This window comes from Lontra canadensis, unplaced genomic scaffold (assembly GCF_010015895.1).
Source record: "Lontra canadensis isolate GAN:19392208 unplaced genomic scaffold, GSC_riverotter_1.0 scaffold11, whole genome shotgun sequence".
NCBI classification, from domain to species: domain Eukaryota; kingdom Metazoa; phylum Chordata; class Mammalia; order Carnivora; family Mustelidae; genus Lontra; species Lontra canadensis.
In genome coordinates, this window is record NW_022631005.1 from 3,709,535 (window position 1) to 3,736,397 (window position 26,863).

A 26,863-nucleotide genomic window follows, 5' to 3' on the forward strand; every position below is an offset into this window, starting at 1 on the left:
CTTCTGAAATAAATTATTTTTGAAAAGAAGTTGAGGGGGTCAATATCAATTAAAGCTTAAGAAGATCAACAAAACCAGTAACAACTTTTAGGTTGATGCCTTTGTTTCCAGAGGATCATCACAAAAGGGAGGACTATGTTATAGAACATAATTAGTTTGCATAATTAAGCTCTATTGTGGCATTGAAGGGGGAAGGATCTCCCTCTCTCTCCGCTCCATTGTAAGTGAATAAGAGGGGATTTTTATATTAGTGGTGATTCAGCAAAGGCAGGTACCTTCAGCTGGTGGAAATTTGGGCTCTTCAGGAACACGTACTTTTTCTTCTACCACAATTTTCTTGGTCACTTCAGGTACTTTAAAGATAGTAGTAATAATTTCTTTTACTTTTAAACATTCATAAAGATTTGTAGCAAGCATAATGTAATAAAAATGTAAACACAAAACATGACATGGTCATAAGAGGAAACAGAACGATCACTTTATCAAATATATTACAGTACTAAAATGAGTTGAATATTGATAACAAATATGACAACAGAAATTCAGAAGAATTTCCCATGTTAGAATTGTAAGAACTTGACAAGAAAAATTAACAAGACACCTTCTGCTGGGGCTACTTCCGTTTGTTTTGGTGAATAGTTGGTGCTTTCTCTTCAGTGATAATGTTCTTAAATAATTCAAGGACTTTAAAGATATAAGTATATATTATTTATCAGATGTTTTTCTTATTTCTATTGTAAAATTCAAGAGGTTCCCCAAAATGAACATAGCAGGGACATTAAACACATAGTCACTATGTATTTATTATTACTAGGTGATTAAAATTAAGAATTAATAGGAAAACATGGATTTATCACTAAGCATGTTAGTGAATATACAATCAAATAGTACCAAAGAAGGAAACCTAGGTGCACTATTTGATTAATAAGGATATTTGCTTTGGGTATGACAATATTGACTTTCTCTTTTGGTAGAACTTCCTTTGGCCCCTCAACCCTTTTAAAGATATTAGTTTGTTTTAGAAATTCCAAAAACACAAAACACAGAAGAAAAACATCAAGAACAGAAACATTTAATGCAATCAAGGTGCTACTGCACATATAATAAGGTAAGTAGTTTTTCACTAATGAAATACCTTTAGCTGGTGGCTCTTTTCGAGGAACAACTTTAGTGGGTGGTTTTTTTGGAGGGATGATTTTCTCAGATATTTCAGGCCCTTCAAAGATATTGGTGTTGATTTAGAATAAGTTCTTGAAGTATTAGGGAGCACTCTCAATAAAGTTAGTCCAGTGTGGGCTCATAAATGCTTTCTCTACTTATATTTTTTGAATTTATATCACACTTCCAAGAGAGACACGATTTTGCTAAATTTCATCTATATGGTAGATTTACTATGAGTAATAAGCACACATGCACACATACATATTCCTTTATATCACACACATATTAATTTGTGCAAGATCTGGAATGGTACTGAAGAGAATTTTATGTATCATACTTTATCCTAAAAAAAACCCCACAAAACAAAACTAGAAAGCAGGTAGTGTTACCAATGCTTCATTTGCTTCCTTAATGTTATTTCTCTAACGAAAATATCATAAAATGCAGAAGCTTTTGATAAGCAATGATCAGTTTGTGAACAGCTGACTCATGTTAACAAAGCAATGGTTGTTTTGCCTGAACATGTAAATTTCTCAGTGAACTGAGTAGCTTCTATTTCACTCAACTGATGACACTGGTCAGATATTTTGGTACCTGTAACAATCACGTAACAATCATTCTTAGCTGGGTTCAAGAAAGAATCTACAAATTCATACAAGTGAGCTCCTTAGATAAGTAGGTATCAAATACCATTATCTTGTCTGCTAAAATTATACACTGTAAGGTTAATCTCTACTCCATATTAATCTTCATATCAAATAGCTGAAGCTCATGCTTAAAGCATTCCAGGAGTTTAACTTGGAAAGTCAGTGGGTTTCTAGTGTTCCAAACTGGGCATGAAATGCACTTAAAAAAAAAAGTGAGTTAGAGCAAGGTATAGCAATTTGTCATAGCAACAGAATTCACCTATACCTTTAGGTGGAGCTTTGGGTTTTTCATATACTTCCACTTCTTCTGTCTCTAAAACTTCTATTACCCTATGGACCTCTTCAGCCCTGTGTACTTCTTCAACTCTAGGTCGTTCTACTTTGATGAATTCCTCTACTTCATGGAACTCTTCTTCTTCAAAGTATTCTTGAACTTCATGGAACTCTTCTTCCTCAAGCACTTCCACTGGTGTTTCTACTACTTCTAATTCCGTTCTCTCTCTTACTAACTCCTCTTTGTGGAAGGCAACTGATATTTTTTCTTCAACGACGGTCCTCCCTGAAAGAGCATCCACTTTAAGAAATTTGTTTTTTCAAACACAGAAGAAATGAAGATATAAATTCAAAATACAGAATGACAACAACTGGAAAAAAAAAAAAGGCTTTCATCATGCAATAATATCTGAAGACACAGAAAAGATCTTTCCAAAAATACCTTTAGCTGGGGGAGCAGCTTCTTTTTTAGGCACAGGGACTTTCTTTTCTGCGATTTTCCTTTCTGGGACTTTCTTTTCAGGCACTTTAAAGATACAGTTTTAATATTTAGGACTACCAAGAGCAAGTTTTCATAGACCAAAGACATCTAAACAGTCAAGACACAGACACATTAAACATAAAAACTGTTTTTTTTAATTTTTAAAAATTTTTATTTTTTAAGTAGGCTCCACACCCAATGTGGGGTTTGAACTCATGACCCTGAGATCAATAGTCACATGCTCTACTGAGCGAGCCAGCCAGTAAAATATTTTTACCCAAACATAAAAATCTTAACAAAAAACTATTAATAGGAAATTCAGGTTTAAAACAGAATATGTACCTTTGGCTGGAGGTGGCTCTTTTTTCTGAACAGGAACAGGTATTTTTTCCTCAGGAACCTTCTTTGGCACTTTAAAGATATTAGGCATTTCAGTTAGCTAACAATACTAAATAATGAAAATAAAACAACATCTTTATAATAATTAAAGTGTAAGAAGTCATTCTTCTACTGGACACCACTTTACAGACAATAAAGATATTTTCCCAATTCACTTACTTGTGCTAACTAGATAAGATGAAAGCATGTGCTGTTCTATTCTTTTTAAATAGCAAGGATTACCAATATTGGGCCTACTTCTAGTATTTTTAATTTGATGAAGATTGTTTTGAAGTGATTATCATAACAGAGTACTTAAGCCTTAACACAGGTGTCCTCTTCCACTGAGTACTATTTTATATGGGGGGTGGGGGATGCCAACTGTGATAGGGAGAGCATAGCTTATCTGTTAAGAGCACTCCTGAAGTAGAAACCTAACTAGGAAGCAAAGGCATTTTGTGATAACCTTAAATGCTTAGGCCAAATATTAGAAAGGACATGAGGTTCTTCAAAATAGTTGTCATCCAAGCATTAGAACAGATTTTTCCCCCCTATAATATAGTATACATAATTATAATAACATGGGAAAACACTATATAATGGAATAAAATTCATGAATGGAATGTGGGGAAGAAGGGTCTATTGTTATGTATATAAGCATAGAGAGATGTACTCATTAACATTAGAAGTCTCAGCTGTTTAGAATGAGAAGCATCCAGAATAATTCATACACACACTGTCATCCAGTAACATAATCATCACTTAAGATTCCAAAACAGGCTAAAGATATGAAAGTTTGCTACTTAAATGATTCTAAGAAAGCAATCAAAAAAGAAGTTTCTGTTTTTTTTTTTTTTTTTTTTTTTTTTTAAGAACGTTAACTGGAATTTAAAGACATTATTAGGGACGCCTGGGTGGCTCAGTGGGTTAAGCCTCTATCTTCAGCTCAGGTCTTGATCTTGGGGTCCTGGGATTGAGCCCCGCATCGGGCTCTCTGCTCAGTGGGGAGCCTGCTTCCCCCCCGCCCCGCCTGCTTCTCTGCCACTTGTGATCTCTCTCTCTGTGTCAAATAAAAATAAAAGAAATATTAAAAAAAAAAAAGACATTATTGAGATTTGCTATACCTTTAGCTGGTGGTGCCTCCACTTTTTTAGGAACAGGAGTAGGAGCTTCAGGTACTGCTTTCTTAACCACTTCAGGCACTTCAAAGGTATTAAATGGACATTTTGAAAAAGGACATGCAATGAACAGAACAGCACCCATAGATGCAAAAAATAACACAAAACATTGACTTATTTTTAAAAGATATTAGCAACCTAAGTGATAATAATACATTTGCAGCAGTGACTCTAAAAGTGGAAGGCTATTACTTCTTAATCCTATTAGCAAATGTAGTTATCAGTTATACAAAACTTGTCACAGTATTCAGGAATGATAGGCTAAGAATTATTCTAAAAAGTAAACAACACAGAAATAGATTTTCCCCCACTTTAATACTGAATAGAGATTAAAAACTAGAAACTAGGAGAAAGTGTTACAATAGGGTCTAGCTAGGAAAATTTCTAGTGCCAATCATACAAGAATTATATTAGAGATGCAGTAGAAAAGCTGGGTGGGGTCCTTCAGGTGCCATTACTTACTGATCATTAATTTGTCATTAGTAAGATGTAAGAAAAGCATACTGAGAAATATCAGACTTTGACTTATTTTGAGAAAGATTTGGACCACCATAGATTTTAAATGTCCAACTCCTAAAAGCAGCTGTACCTCTAGGTGGAGCCACTTCCTCAACTTCTTCTATGCTAGGTGGTTCTTCAGCGATCTCTTCTTCTGGAATAGGCTCTTCTGGCTCCTCATACACTTTAAAAAGATTATTATTTTGTAAATTAGACTTCTTTTAAATATTAGACTAGGAGGATATATCTGAAAATGGAGGTTGTCTTAAGTATAGGTAATTCATAGCTCAGCCTTTCTGATGCATATACAAACTCACTAGTTCTTGAAAACAATCTACGGAGTCCTCAAAATATCTTAGGCCCTTCCCAGAATTTCAGAATTAGAAAAGATGTCAGAGAATTTAGTTGAAATTATTATTATTATTATTTTTAATGGAGGTGGACTTGTTGGAAGGCAAATATTCAGTTAGGGGTAGACATCAGATTTTCTGTGTCAACTACTCAGACTTAACTGGGATTTCTTAGGGAGGTTTATCCCACTATTACCAACCAAGTGATTTGATGAAAAATTCCCCATAGAAAATGGAGTTTCCTTTCAAAGACTGCCATTAAAATGAAACAAACAAACAAAGAGACAGACAAATTGGCTAAATATGTAAGAAAGTCAGTTGATTTTAATTTGCCTGCCCAGTTTCTATTAGGTAAATAATGATTTCTTTTAGAGTCTGAATATCTTTATTTTCTGATGTGAAATGTGCATTTGCCTTCTTCCAGTATTAGACAATGATAAGACAATGATGATCTGGAAAATCTATTTTCTTAGAAAGTCATCTACCTTCAACTGGTGGAACTTCCTCTTCTTCAGGGAGAATGATTCGTCTTTCTTCTACTTTTTTAGGTACCTCAGGAACTTAAAAGATATTGATCATTTTAGGCACTTAAAATGCAAGAACCAATGAAGAGTGCATAAAGACCAAGTTTCCCCCTTTTTCAACACAAGGGAGTAAATATCAAGATACACATGCACAAGATGAAACATGGAGATTTCACAGAATCAATTAATGAAACAAAAATAAAGAGGTTTGTAATTTAAGACTAAGAGCCCCTTAAAGAGATATTCTGCCTTTTACTGCTAGAGCCTCTAGTTTTGTGGGAAGAGCAAAGCGTACTTCAGGGCCTGGCTTCTTAGTTACTTAGGGCTCTTTAAAGATGTATTAGTTGAGTGTTTTTATTTTTTAGACATAACATACATATGGAATCAACATAAAACACACAAAGTGGAAAAACTGACATAGCACAAACATGGGTGCTTCAGAGTCACAAATGGTGAATGGCAATGACAGACCATACAAGGCAGACAAATGTTTATGTTGAACATCTGTGTGGACAGCATCGCAGTTCAACATCAGTACAGCAAACACATCCTTTTTTGGGTGATATACCTTTGGCAGGAGGAGCCACTGCTTTCTTAAGACCAGGAGGAGGCACTTTCTTTTCTGGTTCAGGTTTCTTAAGCACCACAGGCACTTTAAAGATATTATTTTATTTTTTATAGTTTAAGTTGCACAAACATGGAGACATAGACATAGCAATAATACAAGTTATACTAACAAATACTGAAAGAGGATACTTTGACTCTCACAGGTGAGAGAAAGAAATGGCGGTGTCTAATTGGCTTGGGAATCGTAGTACCTTTGGCAGGAGGAGCCTCCTCTTTCTTAGGAATGACCACTTTCTTCTCTGGTACTTTCTTCTTAGCCTCAGGCACTTTAAAGACATCATTTCATGATAAGAATTTATTGTGAGGAATAAAAAAGAGAGAGCACAAGAAGTTCACACACAGAAAGACCACATGCAAGAGTTGCTCAAGATAGAGACAGAGGGCATGTTGGGAGCCCAGTGTTATGACAGAAATAGGTTTTATAGAGTGAGGGATCAGCAACCTACTTGAATATCAGAGGACAGATGCTGTCATTTCATCCATTTCAATGACAGCAGTAATTTTTTAAATCATTATCTATAAAATATTTCTGAATCCTTGAAGTCTAATAAAGGACTGATTGATTATATTACTATATTGATTATATGACTATTTAACCTGGTGGAGGCACTATGCTTATTATGCCATGACCTTTGGCAGAAAATATAGTTACAGATATGTAGACTTCATCCTATACTATGAACTGATCTGCATAATTCAATCAGTGATAGAGCACTTCCACATAACTTACTTTATTTTATCCTCACAATAATATCTGAGCCCACAAGGACCACTATTAATCTCCCCATTTTATAGGAGAAAAACCCGAGGCTCAGATTGGTTAAAAGACTTGCTCAGAATGATACAGCAAGGAATAAAGCTAAGGCTAAAATCAAAACCTGCTGGGCTGCCATTTATATGTATGTATCAGAAGGCATAAGCTATTACTCAGTGTTTTGATAAACACTCCCATCATTTTTTCTTTTCATCCTGGTGTTATAAAAGCACTTCATATAAATAGTTGAAGGATGAAATTTAGGAAAATTTATTCATTATATTTTTCAGGTATCTTTTTGTGGAGATAATTTAGCTCTGCAGAATAGCTATATGAAAATTATGAAGTTTACTAAAATGACAGGTCACTAGGTAGAATTCTGTGGCAATTTGATAAACAGATAATACTTCCTTTTATCTTTGTTCTTGAATACTGCTTTGCATCCAATGAAAAGTGGATATCAGTGTTCCTGAACATTTTAAGAAAAATGTGACTGTCTGTTTTATAAATATAACTTTTCCTAAACCCCAGTTCCACCATAATTTTTCTGGTGAAGCTATGGATGAAGAATGCATATTCACTTTGGGGAGGTATACCTTTGGGTGGTGGAGGTTCCACTTTTTTAGGAGCAGGAACAGGGACTTTCTTCTGAGGTACAGGTTTCTTTGGCACTTCAGGCACTTAAAAACATTCATTTTAAGACATTAAAAATCGCATGCACAGTACTATATATAACAAAAAGACAAGTGAAAATAAGACCACAAACAAATAAATAACAGTTCATATTATGAAATTTGAAGACACCCAAATCATTTTCAAGAGACAGACACATGTGACAGACACAATAATAAAGGCACACTTGTCTGGAATGTTTTCTCAGATTTAGTAGATAGACAACATAAAGAGCAAAGTATTACACAGATAAAACTGGAGATGAATAAAAAAAAATGGAAAGGCAGAATTCAACACAAAAGAGACCTTGATGACTCCAAGAAGAGTTGCTATACCTCGTGCAGGTACTGGCACCTTAGGTTTAATTTCTGGAAGAACTTCCTCTTCTTCGTGTTGGACTTCTTCCTCAGGTATAAATTCTTCCTCCTCAGGAGGAACTTCTTCTTCCTCAAGAGGAACTTCTTCTTCCCCCGGAGCAACTTCTTCTTCCTCGGGAGGAACTTCTTCTTCCTCAGGGTAAACTTCCTCTTCAGGGAAAACTTCCTCTTCAAATGGAACTTCTTCTTCCCGAAGTAGAGCTACAGGAACTGGAACTGGCTCATGTTTCTTTGGCACTTTAAAGATATTTATTCAATCGTACAAGTGTCACTTTTACGTACACTATTCACGACAATGGGACAACATGAAAAACAAGTATTCTGTGATCATAGAGGCATCAACTGTCATCAGATTCAAGGTCATGAAGCATTAATTGTAATTAGCAAGGCTGAATAAGACCAGTTAGTTTCCCTTTCTGCCCTGGCTCTGTTAGAGATTAATGTACCTTTGGGTGGTGGAGCTTTTTTCGGAATAGGTGTTGGCTTTTCTTCTGGGATGATCTTCTTGGGTACCTCTGGCACTTTAAAAATATTATTGATCTTTAAATATGTGTTCTTTTATATGTCTTAGAGCAATATATATGAAAATAATCACTAAATATTTACCAAACCACTAAATATGTATACAATAAGGCCAATTTTTAAACTTGTAATGTTATGGGGGGATTTGCATGTGAATATATAAAAATGAAAGCCTCCCCCAAATACATGAATGATGAAATGATGTACCTTTTACAGGTGGAGCTTCTACCTTCTTAGGAACAGGAACTGGCACCTTCTTCTCAGGCACAGGCTTGGGCACTTCTGGCACTTTAAAGAAATTTTTTAGAAAAAAATGTTATACAATATAAAATTTTGAGGTTAAGCACAGTCTCAAAAAGATGAAGATATAGTAATAAAAGTATGACAAAGGTATTTCAAGGAGGTTTTTATCTTTAAAATAGAATCTTTTTTTTTTTCCCATAAAGCGATATTAAAGAGTTGCGTCCCCAAAGAGCACGGAATTGAACCAGTTAATTTTTACTTGTATGCAAATGTAAATTAAAAAAGTGTTGGTGAGTTCATGTACCTTTGGCAGGTGGAGCTTCCACCTTTTTAGGAACTGGTACTGGTACTTTCTCCTCTGGTACTGGCTTCTTGGGCACTTCAGGAACTTTAAAGATATCAAGTAGGATTAGTGTAAAATTTTTCACCCATTGATAAGAATCCAGCAATTTTAGGACTTTACTGAAGCATCATACAATTTTACCCTTTAAGAACGATAAGGATAATAGCCACAAAACAAAGGCCAGGAGATGCACACAAATTTAAATAGAGAACACTGAGAAAACATAGACTGGTGATAGAGACAAGACACAATGCCTGGCAAATGGTGATTTTGCCCATTTTGGTATTATAATAAGAATTTTAAGAATGTTCTACTAAAGAGTAAGAGCCAAGCACTAAGCGTCAGCATGCTTTGATGGTAAAAATCAGAGATGAATACATGGTAAACTCTTCCTAGAACCAGTTGGGTGGTCCTTGTTTTGTTAATATTGGCATGGGGAAAGAATAGATAGGGGTTGTCAAGTTCTACTACATGAGTAAATTATCACATTATCCCACTGATGGATTATAAAGAGATGTACCTTTAGCTGGTGGAGGCTTCTCTTTTTTAGGAATGGGTACAGGAACTTTTTCCTCTGGCTTCTTAGGAATCTCAGGCACTTTAAAGATATTGTTTATTGGTAAGTTCTAACTACTGGTAACAACACATCTGTATAAAGCACAATTAACATCTCTAACAACAGAGAGCAACACTCAAGGTTGTGAACTCAGAAGATGGTGAATGATTTCTATGCAGATTAAGGCCTACATTATGAATGGTGATTATACCTTTTGCTGGTGGGGCTTCCTTCTTTTTGGGAACAGGAACAGGTTTCTTCTCTTCTGGTACAGGTTTCTTGGGTATTTCGGGCACTTTAAAGATATGATTAAGAATTTTGGAAATGTTGCATACAAGATAGAAAATGTGAAAGGCAACAGCAGAAATCATATTTCAGCATCAAAAGTGTGTGTTTCTAAAATAAGCAGAATTGGCCATTGGTGCTAATAAACCCCAGAATCTGACTAAATTAGACACCCAGATTCTAAAGATGCTGTGATGTATCTCTTTGTAGGAGATATAATCTACCTTTGACTGGTATCACTGGTACGACTTCTTCTTCAGTTACGAGTTCCTCTTCTTCATGAATGTACTCTTCTTCTTCTTCAAAATACTCCTCTACTTGAGTTACAACTTCCTCTTCGAAGATAATCTCTTCTTGCTCTCCTCTTTTTGGTACTGGCACTTAAAAGAGATTATCTTTAGGTTTGACATTTACCGATGACTCAATGAAATTAAGACACAGTAGGAACACAGCCATTTGTAACAGAAGAAAGAATAGGGTTTATCTTTCCCAGAGAAGAACTTCACACATAGAGCTGCACATGAATTTTACAGCAAAGACAACAAAAAACACATTAAAAAGAGTGGTATTAGGTACCTCTAACAGGTGCTGTTACTTCTTTTTTAGGAACAAGTACTTTTTCTTCTGTGACAACTCTCTTGGGCTTCACAGGCACTTGAAATTTAAATATAAGGATATTTTATTGTCAGAAACAGGCCACCCAGGCAATGGTTGCTTTGTCACAGTTTGAGCAGACAGAAAATTTTGCAAGTGCCTCTCATATGATAGATACACAACTGCTCATTCATAAAAAATTTTATATGTTCCCTGAAAATGATTCTGAATCTCACTCATATATAAACATATGCAGATATACACAAATAAGTTTGAAGTAGCAGAACCCAAACGTGAAATAATGTTTAGTGTTCAGGTATCTCTATTTGTAGGAAATATCCTTTACTGAAAGCTAAATTTCCTCTGGATAAGTATACCTTCTGAAAGGGCAGAGAAGTTACTTCATAGTTAGAAAAGAAAATGACAAGGGTTTTTTTTTTTTTTTTTTTTTTTGTAACCTTCAAAATAACTTCAGAATGCATAAACAGTTGTTGAACTGGGGTCAACATTGTTATATCATTACATGAATTTAGATAAGTCAGGAATGTACCAAATGTTCACCAATTTTAAATCCAAGCATTCTATTTTATCTATATTGTAGCCACAGCTGTTGTGTAATAGGCTATGGATATATTTCAAAAATAACTTTTTCTTTTGAAGGTAGCATTACCTTCTTATCTTATGTTGACAGATTTTTATGCTGAACAAATTCTAATGACTAACTTCAAAGACATATGTAACAACGAAACAAAGCAAACATAGCTACGTTAATTTTAAAAGAGGTATTGTAAAAGACCATGATTTTGGAAGGAAATGATTATACCTTTAACAGCTGGCTCAGCCACCTGCTCTTTTTCACGTTTGGTAATTGAAATGTGTATTTTTTCCTCAACAAGTTTCTTTGCTTCTTCAGGCACTTTAAAGATATTAATTATTGAAGATCATTAAAACCAATCACAGAAATGCCATACACATAAAAATACACACAGAAAAAACCCCTGTGAAATATAAGAATCAGGACCACAATACATTCAGGAAAAACAAAAAACAGCAGACAAGGTAGAAAGACATGTTATGGAACATGAGTAACAAAGATGTTTCTTGTAATTATCAATCTGCAATGTACCTTTGGGTGGTGGAGGTTTGAGTTTCTTGGTAATGGGCACTGGGACTTTTTCTTCAGGGACTACTTTCTTCAGCACTTTAAAATATCAAGAGTAACAGATTTTAAAAACCTGAGCCAGATGTCTTAAGAGTAGTAAGAACAAAAAGTTAAGAAATACGATGTACAACACAACATCCCAAACACACACACAATTTGTGCATTGCCACTTCAACATGTGTTTATAGTATGACAGACATGTAGGGACACGGGTCTCTTGGACTAATAATGTCTTGCTCACTCTACCTTTAGTTGGTGGGGCCTTTGGCTTTGTGGGAACCGGTTCTTCTTGGACAGGCTTTACTGGGAGAGGCTTCTTGGGTTCTTTAAAAAAGTACATACAGGGTATATAATGTCAGACTTTGGAACAAAATAACAAATTCTATTTCTTTATTTATCTTTTATCTACAGTGTAGCCATAGCCTCTAGAGGTGAGTGAGAATCACAGGTCCAAGTAGAATAAGATCTAAAAGCACTAAACAAGCTGACAGTATCCTTTCCTGCTGCCTTTTTGCTTCAATTAGGTCATTTTAATTCTCTCCTCCATATTAACAGTCTCATTTCACTTCGGGTAGAAAAAATCATGGTTAAAACTTCTTTCTATATAATATTGAGTTTTATTTATTTATTTATTATGTTCAATTACCCAACATATAGTACATCATTAGGGGGTTTTTTGGTGGGGGGGTGTCTTTCTTTCTTTATATATTATATTTATTTTTTTAAAGATTTTTATTTATTTATTTGACAGAGAGAGAGAGAGCACAAGTAGGCAGAGCAGCAGGCAGAGGGAGAGGGAGAAGCAGGCTCTCCACTGAGCAGAGAGCCCAACACAGGGCTCCATCCCAGGACCCTGGCATCATGACATGAGCCAAAGGCAGATGCTTAACTGACTGAGCCACCCAGGCACCCCATTTTATTTTATTATTGTGTTCAATTGGCCAGTATATTTAGTTTTTGATGTGCTTTCAGTGATTCATTATTGTGTATAACACCCAGTGCTCCATGCAATACATGCCCTCCTTAATACCCATCACCTGGTTATCTCATCCCCCAACCTCCTCCCCTCTGAAACCCTCAGTTTGTTTCCTGGAGTCCAGAGTCTCTCATGATTTGTCTCCCTCTCTGATTTCTTCCCTTTCAGTTTTCCCTCCCTTACCCTATGGTCCTCTGTGTTATTCCTTGTATGTAATATTGGTTTTTAATACTACCTGTAAAATCACATAGAATGTTCTCAAAGTGAAGCTCTGAAATGTCAGAAACTGGCTAAGTGAAATAACATTGCTTAATTTCAAAATTCCAGTAGGAGCTTATTGACTAAATAAAGGAATTGTGTGGAGCCAAATTGTACACCTACAAATTTGATTATCATTAGACAGAACACAACTGCTCGTGTTAACCTACATGTTTGTCTTTACTTTGGAAGCAGTCTTTGTCAGGTTTTCAAGATGGGAACCCAGAGAGAGTGTATTTTTCTATCATGCTTGATAATAACAAACTTTAGAATAAGAGACTTTCAGACATTCCATGTATTGGAATGATCACAGGCACTTGCAGAGAAACTCGTCACCTTTTTGAAAAAGAAGAGCAAACTCTGGGAAGTTTGCTATTTTGTGTCTGAGCAAAAATGAGGGAGGAAATAGATAATTCCCAAAGTCTAACAGTAAGTCTAATGATAACCTTAAGATTTATAGAGGGCTTTTTTTTCTAGAAGTTATGTAAGAAAAAAAATTCTGAATTTGTCAAATGAAATAAAGTTCTTTGCAAATTTCTTTGGGCACCCAAATATTTATCTTGCTCTGATGGAATCTGCATGTAATTAAGGTGTTGTCCGGTTTGCAGTCTTGCTCATACCTGTGACATACTCCTCACGCTCTTTATACTCTTCATAATGTTCAAACTCACGTTCCTCATATTCTTCATATTGATCATACTCTTCTGTTGGTTCATACTCCTCAAATTCTTTATAATCATACTCCTCATACTCGTCATACTCCTCTTCCCGTTCTACTGAAACGATTTCTTCTTCCCGGGTGTAAGACCATTCCTTCTCTTCAGTTACAGTTACTTCTAGAATAATATTGACAACAGGCAGCTTTTTACTTGAAGCTCATTTAGGGGTGATGGTGACCATGCACGTTGATTTCATTCTTATGTGATGGATTCATGCACTGGTTATGGGAGAACCTGAATGTCTTTTCCTGGTCAAGGTATGACAGAGCGTACATTTGCTATTTATGATTTCAAATGTTATATTTCCTGCCTTTAATCAACAATAAGCCAATAAAGGGTGGGAAGTAGCAGGCAAAGGGCTATGTAGTTTCATGCTTCAGTGTAATACTTGGTGAAAGCAGAACATACCTTTCATGGGAGGAGCTTCTCTTTTTGGAACTTCAATGGATACCTTTTCTTCTTTAACAGCTCTTTTTCTGAATTCAGTGACTTTAAAAAGAGTAATTATTAAAAGTGAATTAGGAGATCTTGAATATATGCATGTTAAGAGATACTGTGTACGAACAATCCACAGACAAAGACAACCATCACCATGCCCGTCATTCACACTTCTCATTTACGTGGCAAGAAAAAGCAACAGACTTGGAAATAAACACTGTCTAACATACAGAAGAATACTTTTTTCTAACCTGCTTAAGGCTTCAAAGGTATTGAATAAGTTTTTAGGAAGATCAGGTAGTATTTATAAGAGAGTTCAAAAAGACAAGACAGTAGCAGCAGAGACTATCAAACAAGCATTGGACAGAAACTTGAGTCCCATAAACAGTGTCTTCATCTGAATTCTCAAGTAGTTTCAAGAAGCTCCACTGGCCCAATATAGAAAACTCGGAAGTTAAAAAAATTTTAATTTTATCAAAGATTGCCACACAAAACAATCCTTTGGGCAGATGAGTTTAGTATACAGACAATAACATATTAGAAAACAAGTACATTTTAAGGGAAAGTACACATTTGGGGGAGCATCACAATTTTGTGGAAAAGAAGAGAGGGTACTTTCTGGTATCTGAAATGTTGAGCTTTGGATTGATATGATATTGCACATGCATATGACTTATTTTAAAATGTATTTAAATTATTTTCTCCAAGGATCCCAATTCCACTAGACTAGTTTCAATACCTACATGCTCATTTTGATTTTTGAAAAAGTTAGTATACCTTTTGCTGGTGGTTCCTCCTCTCTCTTAGGTCTGAGTTTTGGAATTTTTTCTTCTGGAACAGCTCTCTTGGTTTCCTCGGGCACTTTAAAGATAGATTTCACTTTAAGGATTTACCCCTCGCTCAGACCACAAAAGGCAGTCTTCTAATAGTAACCCAAACATAAAGGACTTGACATTTTCATTATTTAAAACATAAAAAAGACAACGAGACAGTAGCAACTATAACAACCCCAACCCCAACTATAACAATAACGACAACAATAACAAACACCCATAATGAGTGCATTTGGTAAAGAGAAGAGGGTAAGTACAATAGTCTGTGTATTGAAAGGTCACATGTACCTCTTGCTCTTGGAGGCTCCTCTTTTTTAGTTACAGCAACGTGTACTTTTTCTTCTTGGGTAATTTGCATGTGCCTCTCAGTCACTTGAAAGATAATTTTAGGATTAGGGAGTTAAGTTATTTTAAGTGTATTTGGGGTGGGGGTGGTAATTGGCCAGAAAGGACTGTGATTTCAGACTACAGCAATTCACAAAATACACACAAATAAACTTCACAACAAGTAATACTCCCCCCATAGATAAGGCAGTAATAATACAACAAAGGTGTGACCCAAGGACAGCAGTGAGAGGATGAAAGACAAGACCTGTTCCTGGTTTTTGTGGGGGAGGATTTCATTTACCTTTGGTGGGAGGAGGTTCTTCTTTCTTAGCCACTTTTAGAGCAACCTTTTTTTCTGGAACTGGCTTCTTTGGCTCTTCCGGCACTTAAAAGATATCAAGCAACACGGTCAAGCATACAAGATGAAAAAACATTAAACACAGACACTATTTTCTTGTTAAAGTTTTAAAAATTTGAAGAACGGACCCCTTTAAGATGGAAAAAGACGGACATTGTTCAAGAATAAAGCAAAGCCCAGGATACCTGGTGGCACCTTTTCCTTTTTGGGAACTGCAGCAGGGACTTTCTTTTCTGGCACAGGTTTCTTAGGTGCTTCAGGAACTTTAGAAAGATTAAGTTGAAGAGTATTAGTTTGCATTACAGAAGAAGTGACATTTGGGGGCTTAGAATTCACCTTTTGAAAAGATCATACGTACACACAAACATTAATGACTCTGTTCAGCAAAAATATCTATACATCAGGGCTGACAAAACTCAGGCAGCACGCAAATGGAAGGCACTGATACAGCCACTGAGACAAAGGGTACCATGTTTCTTTGAGGGAGGACTGTACCTTTAGCTGGTGGGGGTGCCTCTACTTTAGCAGGAATTTTCGGTTTCAGTACCATCTTCTTCTCATGCTTCTCAACCACTTGAAAAGATGATAAAACACGCTTGTAGAAATGCCCAGATTTCTTTTCCATAAAAATGTAAGCAGTCTGTTTATTTAGCCACTATAGTTATCAAGATAGGCAATACAAGTAATAGACTGACTGTAAGAGAAGATAAATAATGGGACGAGCCAAACACAAATAGGGCTAAAATTAATTCAAGGGTTGATATACCTTCTGCCGGTTCGGCTTCCACTCTCTTAGAGATAAAGTGCATCTTTTCTTCCATAACGTATTCTTCTGGTTCTTCCATCACTTTAAAGACATCAGTTTTAAAGAAAAGTTGTAGTGATTTTCATGTTTAATTTCAGCGGTGATTTATTACTTCAAAGGGTAATTACAATAATAAAAAGTTTAACACTTGTCAAATCCCCGACTGTTCCCATTTAAAACCTCCCAAAAGTGCATTTTAATTGAAGTGAATGTTTTAATAAAGAATTTGGGAAATAAGTTTCAGTAATTTAATTTTCAAGTGTTTTGTAAAGATAGCAATTCTTGTATTCACAGGAAGAAGAGGACAAGTACAAGACATAAAAACGGTCCTAGTGGCTCAATTAATAACAAGCATTTGAAGATAAGTTTAAAAAATAACAGAGCACTCTAGATTTGAAGGCTTCCGGGCAGGAACATACACTTGAGGAAACATAATGGATGATAAAAAAGAAAAGACCTGTATTACATGTGAAAAACCTACTGAGGACTTGGAAACAAGCTTTTTTTTTTTTTTTTTTTTTTCCCCTTGTTTTGTAGGGGCAAGTACAGTAGAAGAGGCAGGTGTCTTCATATGGTTTTTGAGCCTATATGTATAAAGTTAACTACAGAATAGGAAGATCTAGTTGTAGACATATCTCTTTACACTAGAAGTAAACTTAACAGGCTGCCCACCTTTTCCCTAGATCAAGACTTAATGAAAACAAAAAATATTATAGAATGTCTCTCTTTTCAGCTATAAGACTGAAAGAGATTTATAATAGATACTGTTAAAAATTGAAATCAGATTCATGCAACAGGAACTTTCTCTGTGTATGTGTTATGTTTGGTTTCCCAAACATATCTAGAAGGGATGGGGCCCTTTTTGATCTTTCAGATTCCTGACTTATGCCCAACACCTTGGCCCTTCCCAGGAAGAACAACAGAAACAGTGGGCCCCCTCTTGGAGTCGTGTCCCATTCTGCTCTATTCCAAGCCATTTCATTAAGAGAGCACATCAGGATTTCACAAGAAATTTTCTTCTACATGGAGAAGTGGGGCACCTTTTATTAGTCAGAAATGCACTCAAGGGCATCTACATATAGAATTCTATTTTTTTTTTTTTTAAGGAAGAGAGTTAATTTGTTATAGAACTTACTGATTTTTCTTTGAAGCAGAGCTACATTAGAACTTTCTTATGAAAGTTCTTTCAGATAAATAGCTTTAGTCAGAGTGCTGGACTTTAGGGGTAAACCTAGTGGTATCTTAATTCATTGCAAAGGACTGAAATAAAGTTCATTGTTCAATCCTTAAGAAACTGTAGAGAACTAGCATTATAGTTTATAGGTATAGGAATGTCTAAACAACAAACGAATTCAATCAAAGATATTACATAATTGTTCTTCCATACATGAAATAGAAGAAAGACCTATGTGTTCAGTGTTTCACTCTCAAACAGCCTTGACTTCTGGAATGTAATAAGGTAATACAAATTCCTTTCATTTAAAAACTGTGAGACAGGACACATTAGTGAGTTGTGCTGTAAAAACTGCTTTCTCTTCCCCATGTTTTAGACGTTAGACTACCAGGTGATGTTCATGCTGGCCCACCATGCTAAAACCAAGTGCTGCCTACAAAAAGGATAAATGTAGATGGAAACACCTGCGCCATTAATTACACATAAACATAAGGCCTCCCCCCACTCCCTCCCACATAGCAAGTAAGAGACGATAGATAAACAATACATTGGATTTTTACTCTAAGTAATGTTCCTGAATCTTGTGTTTTGATCAAAAGATACATCTAATGAGGCCCTTGGATATTCACTGAATTTGTGTCCACTTTCATTAATCTGATAAACAATCTGTGCAAGAAAACAGCTCAAGACTCCAGATCATCTCTAGCTCATTGGCATTGTTTACCTTCATATTCTGTGACCTCCACTTCCTCTTCCTCTCTTTCCTCTTCTCTATAAACTGAAACGGATACTCTTTCCTCTTCTTCTGAATAACTCCACTCTTCCTCTGTGGATATTTTAAAAGATAGTATTTAATTTAAATTCAGGTCCCTGGAAACACTGGTAATAGCCATATGTTCCCTACAGCTGGATAGTGGTTCTTATAACTGCTGAATAGGACTTCCTCATCACATGGAAGAGAGAGCTGATTTAAGATTAAGATAAGGGGACTATACCCCCAAGACTGAGAAGAATGTTCAAATCATGTCCAAATGTGGCCATGTTGACAATTATCACATTTTCAGCATCTTATTCACTGTCTTGAAATGATTTAAGACAACTGCAGACACAAAAGACTCAGTCTCAGAAGGCTACGGCCAGTAGACACTGATAAGGACAACTTACAAGGTAAACAGTCACATCTGGAAAGAAAGACTTCGAGGAAACACGCACACCCATTTCTCCCCTCACTTCTGATTATATACCTTCGTGTCGCATGACTTCCACTGTTTGAGGAACTGCAACAGATAGTCTTTCTTCGGCAGCAAATCTTTTTTCTTCTACCACAGTTTTCTTAGAAACTTCAGCTTTAAAAAAGCATTAAGTTGAAGTGTAAAAGATTAAGAATCTTAAAAATCCTATTTCCCTAAGAGTTTGGGGAAGAAATGCACGGTACGCCACTCTCACTAACAAAATGGGAAAACTAGTCACGCAACAAACATCACGAGGATACACACACACACACACACACACACACACACACACACACATATCCTATCAGAAGAGAGTCACACAAGAAGACACTGGATAGAACAAGAATTCACAGGCAACAAGATTTTTGTCAGAGGTCTGAGACAAATCCTACCTCGGGGAGGAGGAGCTTTCTTAGCGACAGGAACTGGTACAGAAACTTTCTCTTCAGGGACAGGTTTCTTTCGTAGAACTGGCATTTAGAAACATGCACTTTTAGAACTTCAGAGTTATCTCATTGACGCCCAACCCCAAACACAGATATACACCCACAATGTATTCATATCACAAAGCCAACAAAACCACCATTTGCCTTCTTACATGATATCATATAAAGATGGTTCTTGGAAAGAGAGAGAGACAATACCTTTTGGTGGTGGAGCTTCTTCCTCTTTTTGAGGAACAGGTCTTCTTTCTTCAGGAACTTTCTTCTTTGGTATTTCTGGCACTTAAAGATAGCATTTGATTTTAAGATTCTCAGAAAGGCAAAATAAAAGAGCAACACAAAATCGGCATGCCCATTAAAGAAGGCATGCAATTAAAGAAGCTTGAAAGAAAGACAAGGTTATTTATGAAGATGGAATTAAGTACCTGCTGGTGGTGGAGATTCCTCTCTTTGAGTAACAATGGTTATTTTTTCTTCTGTGACAACCTTCTTCTGTACTTCAGGAACTTGAAAAGACATTAATTTTTAGAAATGACTGTATTTTCCGAAGTAGCTAATTTACAGCTATTTTTTAAGAAAGTAGGCAGGTGGACAGACACTTCCATTGAATTATTACACCATAAAACACTTGTTTTCAATTAAACTAACTCAACAGATAGTTAAACACAAAAATGTTTTGTACTCAAGATATAAAAATAGGGCTTCTTTAGCAAGCAAGTCACTATACCTTTAGCTGGTGGAACTTCCTTTTTCTTTGCAACAGGAACAGGTATCTTTTCTTCAGGAACAGGTTTCTTTGGCACTTCTGGAACTTAAAGTTTTTAAAACAGAACATTAGTTCAACATATACCACTTTTATGAATGGATGTAGGCACATACACCAATCTTTAGTAGTTCATTAATGCCATAGGGTTTCTATGCATTGACAAAATAATGCAGAAAATTAAACTATGATGTTAAAAAGGTCACAATGTAATAAATGTCACGAGTAATGTTATAGAGACATTTAGGAAATTAAAAATGAGTCATATACACAAAAAGATATGTATAAAATTCATTGGTTATATATTGATATGCTTTTGATAAAAACAAATTAGTGACTACACAAACAATATAGATTGTAGATATAGAATGTAGCAAAGTCTTGTTAGGCTTTTTATCAAGAAACGGAATCCATAATAAAAATGGATTTAATTTATCTAGGACTATCTTAGACTAAGACATAGTTAGAATATTTGTATCTATAGGATACCATTTTGTTCCATTTCTCTTCTGATTTTGTTCGGTTTTGGTGCAACTATAGTTTATTTGCAACTCAGGAAATACTCATGATAGAGTAGGCTTCTCAATCTGATAGCCATGTGTCAGTGACTTTGGGGGAGTTCTGTATATGACATTTTGTGAGTATACGCATATATGCTTTTCTCTAAGAGACTCCATAGTTTTCCACAGGATCTCTGACCCAAAAAGGTTTACAATGACTTAGTTTCTCTATTCTAAGTGTCAATGATGTGGAATTTTTAAACTGGCAGATGCATTTTAACAGCACACATTGTTGGCAATAATTGTTTCCATTTTAAATAAGATAGTTTTTGTGAACTCCTGCATCTCTATGCTTGCATTTGTAATATTCTACTGTAATTATCCAGACATATACATTTGCATCTGTATTTATTATCTATACATGGGTGTTTATACATATATATTTTTTACTATGCATCTTTATTTTTACTGGTAGGTGAGACATGCCTCTGTATCTCCCTCAGCAGTGACCAAGGGCTTAGGTATTAGTACTGGTTTTAGTAATATGACCTTTTAATGTATCTTATTTTCACATAACCATATTTTAATGACTAGATAATCAGAAATCATATTTTGATGATTAGATAATCAGGAATCATTTTTTTTTTAGGTAAGACCCAGAATTCTGAAAGTCAAGAATTTGAGAAAGAGAGAAACAGATTTGTTTTGGGAAGAAAATGGAAAATGGGAAGTCAGGCACAATGGGAACACTATTTAAAATGTGTGATTTCAGTAAGCCTGGTTTTCCTAAATCGGATGATACTGAATTCTTACTGAATCTCTCTGTATCAGACCAGATGTATGCAGTTTGTAGCTTCGCTGCATCCATAAAATAGTGTCTCTAACATCACCAACCCCCTCCTCCCAAAAAAGAACAGACCAAATTCAAAAACCAAAATAAAGAAATTAGCACATTGAATCCAAACATACGCATATGAAAGGTCCCCTGACTAGTTTCAGAGAACTGCAACGCTTACGGTAAATATTGACATTCAGTTAATGTCAGGCAACATGGTCAAAGTAAATGTCAAAAATCAATGTCTCCAACTAGTTTAGACTTGCTGCTCTTGACTTTTCAGAAGAGTGGAGTTACCAGCAGCATTGTATACATCTTTATCTCGTTACCATTCAGTTCTGTCAGACATTTTCCAGTTGTGACTCTGTAATTCATCATAACTCACGGAAGTGTTTTTTATGAAGAAAAATTGCAAAGAGGAGGGGTGAAAGAGTCTTTCTAGAAAGATGCCTGTAGAAAATGAGTTTCACAAACACTTCTTCTTTCTCTATCAGAGGAAAGATAGTAAAAATTTAATACAGCATTTTTGACATAGTTGCTTCTTTTAAGAACACATTCTGGTGGTGTCTTTGAAATTGTTCAGTGTCCTAAATAACGTATGTCAAGAGTATAGCCTTGGAAGGTAACCAACAAATGAAAACACCAGGGGCATCTAAAAGACACAGAACAGTAAGATAGCATAGTACACTATGAAGACCATATAAAGCAGAACACTGGCATTTGGGGCAAAGGGCTGCCCCCTGATCAGTTCTGGTGTACCTTTTGGGGGAGCGGCAGGTTCCTTTTTGGGTACAGGAACAGGTTTTTTCTCCTCAGGCACAGGTTTCTTGGGAACTTCAGGAACTTTAAAGATAACATTGTGGAAACAATGTTGAGAGTTCTAGTTTCCTTCTGAGACATTAAGATTATACTAAAGCATCAATCCTCAGTAAGAGCATAAGAATTTAGGCATTCATTAAACATGCTCTACTTGTGGCAAACCTGTATGCAAAATAAATCGGTACCACAGAGACGCTACATACATTTCATGAAACAAACACCCAGTTAGTATGGTCTAAAGTTACTGATACTTGTACAACACAGTACCACAGCTAATGAGATCAACATACAAAGAAAACGTCACAAATCATTTACAGATGCTATTTCGTTCATACACAGATCCCACAGAAAAAGATACAAAAAGACAGACACCAACAACTTTTTTTTCAAAAATATTATTCTACCTTTGGCTGGTGGAGGTTCCACCTTTTTAGGAATGGGAACGGCAACCTCTTCTTCTGGGACTTGTTTCTTAGGTGGCTCGGGGACTTTAAAAAAAATGCCATTTTTGAGAAATTGTGTGGTTTTACAATAAGGCAGGACAGAATTAAAATAAAGAGTAGATACATCTCATAATTTTATGCCAGATGAATGCAAGAAAACTCCATGTTGGAAGCAAGAGGCAAGGGAACCAGAGGAAGGACTAATTAGAAAAAGTTGTGGTTGTTATTGACCTTCAACTGCCGGAGCCTTCACTTGGCTAGGAACAGCTAGGAGCTGCTCTTCCTCAGAGGGGCCAGTGCCTGAGATGCTGGTTTTAGAAACTTTACATTTATAAAGCAAGTGCATTACAACTATTGCATTACATTATCTTAAATATTTTTTGTATCCTAAATGTTTAACAGCTTGGGGGGGCATGTGGGGGAGGACAAGCTCTCATTTGTAGCAGCTGCCGATTTTCAATTTCTGGGGCGGTGTAAATACTCCCACCCTGGCTAACAGGGGAGCCATCAGGGTGGCAGAGGTAGGAAGGACGCGCAGCAGCCCCCCGCAATCTAGCACCTCCACCGCCTCGCCCCAGTTGATATAAAAAACAGAGAGAATAACAACATGCTGTACAAGTGGAAGTAAGCCGTCAAAACGGCTTATCATAGATTTCAATATAATTTGTTTAATTATGAGTTTACAGAACTCAACTTTGAATCATGGAGGTGTTGAACACTTGGTAGCAAAATTTCTGCAAATTCAACCATCAGCTCTGGTGAGCTGGCACAAGCTGGCTCCAGGATATCAAATTTCTACTCCCAAGTAGGTGGTCACCAGATTGTAAGGTCCCTGGAGCAGGGGCCAGAGCCTCCAATCATTGTCGTCCCGCCTCCCCCGGAATGTCCACTATACCTAGTGGCTGTAGGTCTGCTGACTTGTGTGACCAAGCCCATTCCATAGTATTAACATACCCAGAGGCTTACGATGGAACTTTAAAAGATTTTAAATTTAGAAGGAATCACTGATACCTTTAGGTGGAGGCTCAATCTTTTTGGAAACAGCAACATGAATTTTTTCTTCAGTAACAGTTTTCTTCTGTACCTCGGGGACTTTAAAAAATGTACATCTGAATTACTGGTATGCCATATTAAGGGTGGCAATTATAGTTCACAAAGAATATTGAAATACAAACTAAAACAGGGACAAGTGTGCAATGAAAAGACGACAGAGAGCTACAAGGAGACAGAAACGCCTATATAATCGCAAATTGGGTCTGAAGAAGGGGGATCAAAATTCATCTAAAGCCCTTCCATTCGAGCCCCCAAATTCAAATGTGTCTTATACCTGTGACTGACATCTCCTCCTCTGTGTGAGAAGCAAAGAACATCTTTTCTTCTGAAATAACCATCTTCTTTGTATGCACGGCTGGTACTTTAAAGAGAGTATTTCACATTTAGTATTTCTTTTTCTAGAACAAGATACCTGATCAAATACATACGTGTAAATTTGTACATTATATGTAACAAACATTACATGTAAGTCTTTATACACAGAATGAGTGGGTTAATATGAGTAGCCTCAGAATAAATTTAGTATTGACAAGAATACAAACCATGTTCTGATATATAGGGACAAATGACCCATGCAGCTTTATCAAAGATTGTTAAATGGGAATCAAATAGACACAACTTCTTCACACGTAATGTGGTGCTTTTCCAAATCCACTAGGGTTTACTCATGTAAACAAGAGGATAGGGAATATTATATGCAAAGGAATGCCTTGCATAGTAAAGTTAGAAGACTATTTATTAAACAAAATCTTCCTTTAATTAAAAAAATGTAATTCTAAAGCAGAATTAGAAACAAGGGGAATGTTATTATTTCCTTAAATTATACATATGTACAACTCAACATAAGATATATACTGTAGAAGAATGTATTTTGGTAGTTTCAGATTTGTGAACTGTTTAAATATGTACACATATAGACATAAATGAAAATGTTTAAAACTTGTAGCTGGAAAGACAAAGATGTATACCTTTCACTTCAATAACTTCTTCCTGCACTGGAATCCGAGGTTTTTGTGGAACAATCTTCTTTGAAACTTCGGGTACTTAAAAAATATGTACAAATATATTTGTATTGTGAAGAATATTGTTTTGCACAAAATTTTAAAATATCTTAGTTTAGATGATTACGTAAATAACTAACATGGGAATATACATCAGTAAACAGATGACGTGTGTACATGGGATTAGAAATGTTTTAAATCATAATACCTTTGGTGACTTGAACTTTCTGTTCCTCCATTCTTCGAGAAGTCTTTTCAATTTTTTCAACTACTGGCTTCTTTACAACTGCAAGCATTTTAAAGAAATTGCAGTACTTTTAGAATTTCTATTCAAACTCTCTCTTTGTCCCTATGTTTCTATGCATCTACGTATGTTTATATAGAAATATATATGTCTACATGCATATATACATATATAATTTTTAAGAAAGAAATGAGTCTGGTACTCCGAACTTTAAGTACAAATTTCTGTACTTGAAATATTTTGGTTATTTTAAAAAAATATTTATCATAACCATCTTTTTATCATCTTTTTAATTTTTGCATTAAGTACATTAGATATTCTTAGGAAGAAAATTCATTGAGGCAATAAAGCTTAGAGAAGAAGTTGTGCCTATTGGATTGGACTGGTGACTTATACATCTTTGCCAAACAAGCCATGATAATGATGTGGATGTTCTGATCTAGTTCAAGAATCCCAATTGCATACCTTTTGGAGGCGGGGCTTTCTTTTCAGGCACTTTGGCTGGAATTTTTCTCTCATGTGATTCTTTAGCAAAAACAGAGGAATAAAAAGGGATACTTAAGTAAGTTCTAGCTGACTATATGAACTGCATAGGAAATAAGAATATACATTTGCGGAAAGTATTGCGTTTGGGATCTTTATGGCTAACATGATCCCTGGCGCTGGATTTCGAAGCAGGATTGAGCAGAGATGCAGAGGGGCGAGGAAGTAAGCCCTGAACTCCTGCATTAGATGACAACCCTCGGGGTTTCATGATAGGGTATGATTCGACTTAACAATGTCAAAGCCTGAAAGTGACTGGAGAAATGCCAAGAATAAGTTTCTAAAAAGGTATAACTTCGAAAGATCGAAATGGTCATTTCACTGCTTTCCGGTCTATTGCAGCTCAGGTTCATAGCCCTGAAAATATCACACACTGAGGAAAAGAGGAAAGAAGTGACCCCGGTCGATACACACCTTCGTATACCTCCTTTTGCACTTGGGTCACTTCTCTCTCTTGGTAAGTTTCCTCCCAGTCTTCCTCCCCTTCGTCATAACCTTCTTCCCTTTCATAGTATTCCTGGCCTTCCTCGAAGTCTTCTTCCCATTCCTCGTGAACTTCCCTCCTTGTTTCTACCTTGGTCTCCTCATAGTCTTCGTCTGGTTCTTCATAGTAAGGTTCTTCATATGGCTCTGTGTACGGTTCCACTTCAAGTTCGTCGTAAGGTTCTTCCAGAGATTCGATGAAAAGTTTCTTCTCCTCGTAGACAGCGCGCTTCTTCTCGTACACAGCCTCTTGTTCTTTGTGAACCTCTTTCTTTCGGGTTATGGTCGTTATTTTTACTTCTTCAGCCTTGGAGGATACGTCAATAATTTCAGGAGCTGAAATAAACAAACAAACAAACAGACAATATTAGCATACTAATTACATTCATACCGTTACTTCAGAAACCAAAGTCTATGTTGTCAAACAGTATCAATATCTCAGATCTCAGTCTGATGTCAATAACTTATTACATCTTCTGTCTGCTGGTTCCGTTTACTTTTTTGTTGGCTATGGAACACAATAAAGAGTGTGGAGAGGCACTCACTCTTCATTTGGGGATTTTTCCAGTGTGAACACAATGGTATTCAGTAACCTTCCAGTGGACACATCTTCCACTGTTCTGTGGGAACTCCAGTTTAGAAAGCCCCTGGGGTATCACAGGATTTTTTAACATTTGATCATTAAATGGAATTTACATGTAATGTTAACCTCTATTTAAGTTTCCAATTTCTCTTTCAGAAACATTTCTAATTTTAAAGCTACACTTTTGATAGTTGAATATGACTCTATCATCAGTTAAAAAAATAATACTCAAAATTGTGTAACCAAATCAATTAGTTGCTTTTATAATAACAACTTTTTAAAAAAATTAACGCTAACATTGTTTACATGATCCTTAGCACCCGTGTTAGCTGCAACTGAAGCAAGAGGACAACGCCTCCCTTTCCGCCCCTCACCCAGTGCTTTCTCTGTGTCCACAGCACTGAGGCT

At 36.0% G+C, this 26,863-nt stretch overlaps 1 protein-coding gene across 1 annotated transcript in view; it reads right to left on the reverse strand.

Annotated features, from left to right (window-relative positions):
• TTN (titin) overlaps window positions 1–26,863 on the reverse strand; it is a 269,891-nt gene that overhangs the window by 132,675 nt on the left and 110,353 nt on the right. The window contains exons 112-155 of the mRNA XM_032856015.1: window positions 25,804–26,208; window positions 25,312–25,371; window positions 24,811–24,888; window positions 24,570–24,644; window positions 23,876–23,962; window positions 23,560–23,640; window positions 22,510–22,593; window positions 22,046–22,129; window positions 19,916–19,999; window positions 19,614–19,694; window positions 19,390–19,470; window positions 19,138–19,215; window positions 18,758–18,859; window positions 18,238–18,339; window positions 16,301–16,381; window positions 16,030–16,107; window positions 15,720–15,797; window positions 15,478–15,561; window positions 15,138–15,221; window positions 14,794–14,877; window positions 13,987–14,067; window positions 13,480–13,695; window positions 11,872–11,949; window positions 11,590–11,664; window positions 11,287–11,379; window positions 10,446–10,523; window positions 10,094–10,249; window positions 9,796–9,879; window positions 9,549–9,626; window positions 8,990–9,073; window positions 8,650–8,730; window positions 8,367–8,441; window positions 7,879–8,157; window positions 7,468–7,551; window positions 6,309–6,383; window positions 6,059–6,142; window positions 5,452–5,526; window positions 4,708–4,800; window positions 4,065–4,142; window positions 2,905–2,973; window positions 2,524–2,607; window positions 2,074–2,367; window positions 1,136–1,216; window positions 276–353 (exon numbers count right to left, since the gene is read on the reverse strand). Coding sequence (XP_032711906.1) covers window positions 276–353; window positions 1,136–1,216; window positions 2,074–2,367; window positions 2,524–2,607; window positions 2,905–2,973; window positions 4,065–4,142; window positions 4,708–4,800; window positions 5,452–5,526; window positions 6,059–6,142; window positions 6,309–6,383; window positions 7,468–7,551; window positions 7,879–8,157; window positions 8,367–8,441; window positions 8,650–8,730; window positions 8,990–9,073; window positions 9,549–9,626; window positions 9,796–9,879; window positions 10,094–10,249; window positions 10,446–10,523; window positions 11,287–11,379; window positions 11,590–11,664; window positions 11,872–11,949; window positions 13,480–13,695; window positions 13,987–14,067; window positions 14,794–14,877; window positions 15,138–15,221; window positions 15,478–15,561; window positions 15,720–15,797; window positions 16,030–16,107; window positions 16,301–16,381; window positions 18,238–18,339; window positions 18,758–18,859; window positions 19,138–19,215; window positions 19,390–19,470; window positions 19,614–19,694; window positions 19,916–19,999; window positions 22,046–22,129; window positions 22,510–22,593; window positions 23,560–23,640; window positions 23,876–23,962; window positions 24,570–24,644; window positions 24,811–24,888; window positions 25,312–25,371; window positions 25,804–26,208 — 4,524 coding nt within the window. The remainder of the gene's footprint in view (window positions 1–275; window positions 354–1,135; window positions 1,217–2,073; window positions 2,368–2,523; window positions 2,608–2,904; window positions 2,974–4,064; window positions 4,143–4,707; window positions 4,801–5,451; window positions 5,527–6,058; window positions 6,143–6,308; window positions 6,384–7,467; window positions 7,552–7,878; window positions 8,158–8,366; window positions 8,442–8,649; window positions 8,731–8,989; window positions 9,074–9,548; window positions 9,627–9,795; window positions 9,880–10,093; window positions 10,250–10,445; window positions 10,524–11,286; window positions 11,380–11,589; window positions 11,665–11,871; window positions 11,950–13,479; window positions 13,696–13,986; window positions 14,068–14,793; window positions 14,878–15,137; window positions 15,222–15,477; window positions 15,562–15,719; window positions 15,798–16,029; window positions 16,108–16,300; window positions 16,382–18,237; window positions 18,340–18,757; window positions 18,860–19,137; window positions 19,216–19,389; window positions 19,471–19,613; window positions 19,695–19,915; window positions 20,000–22,045; window positions 22,130–22,509; window positions 22,594–23,559; window positions 23,641–23,875; window positions 23,963–24,569; window positions 24,645–24,810; window positions 24,889–25,311; window positions 25,372–25,803; window positions 26,209–26,863) is intronic.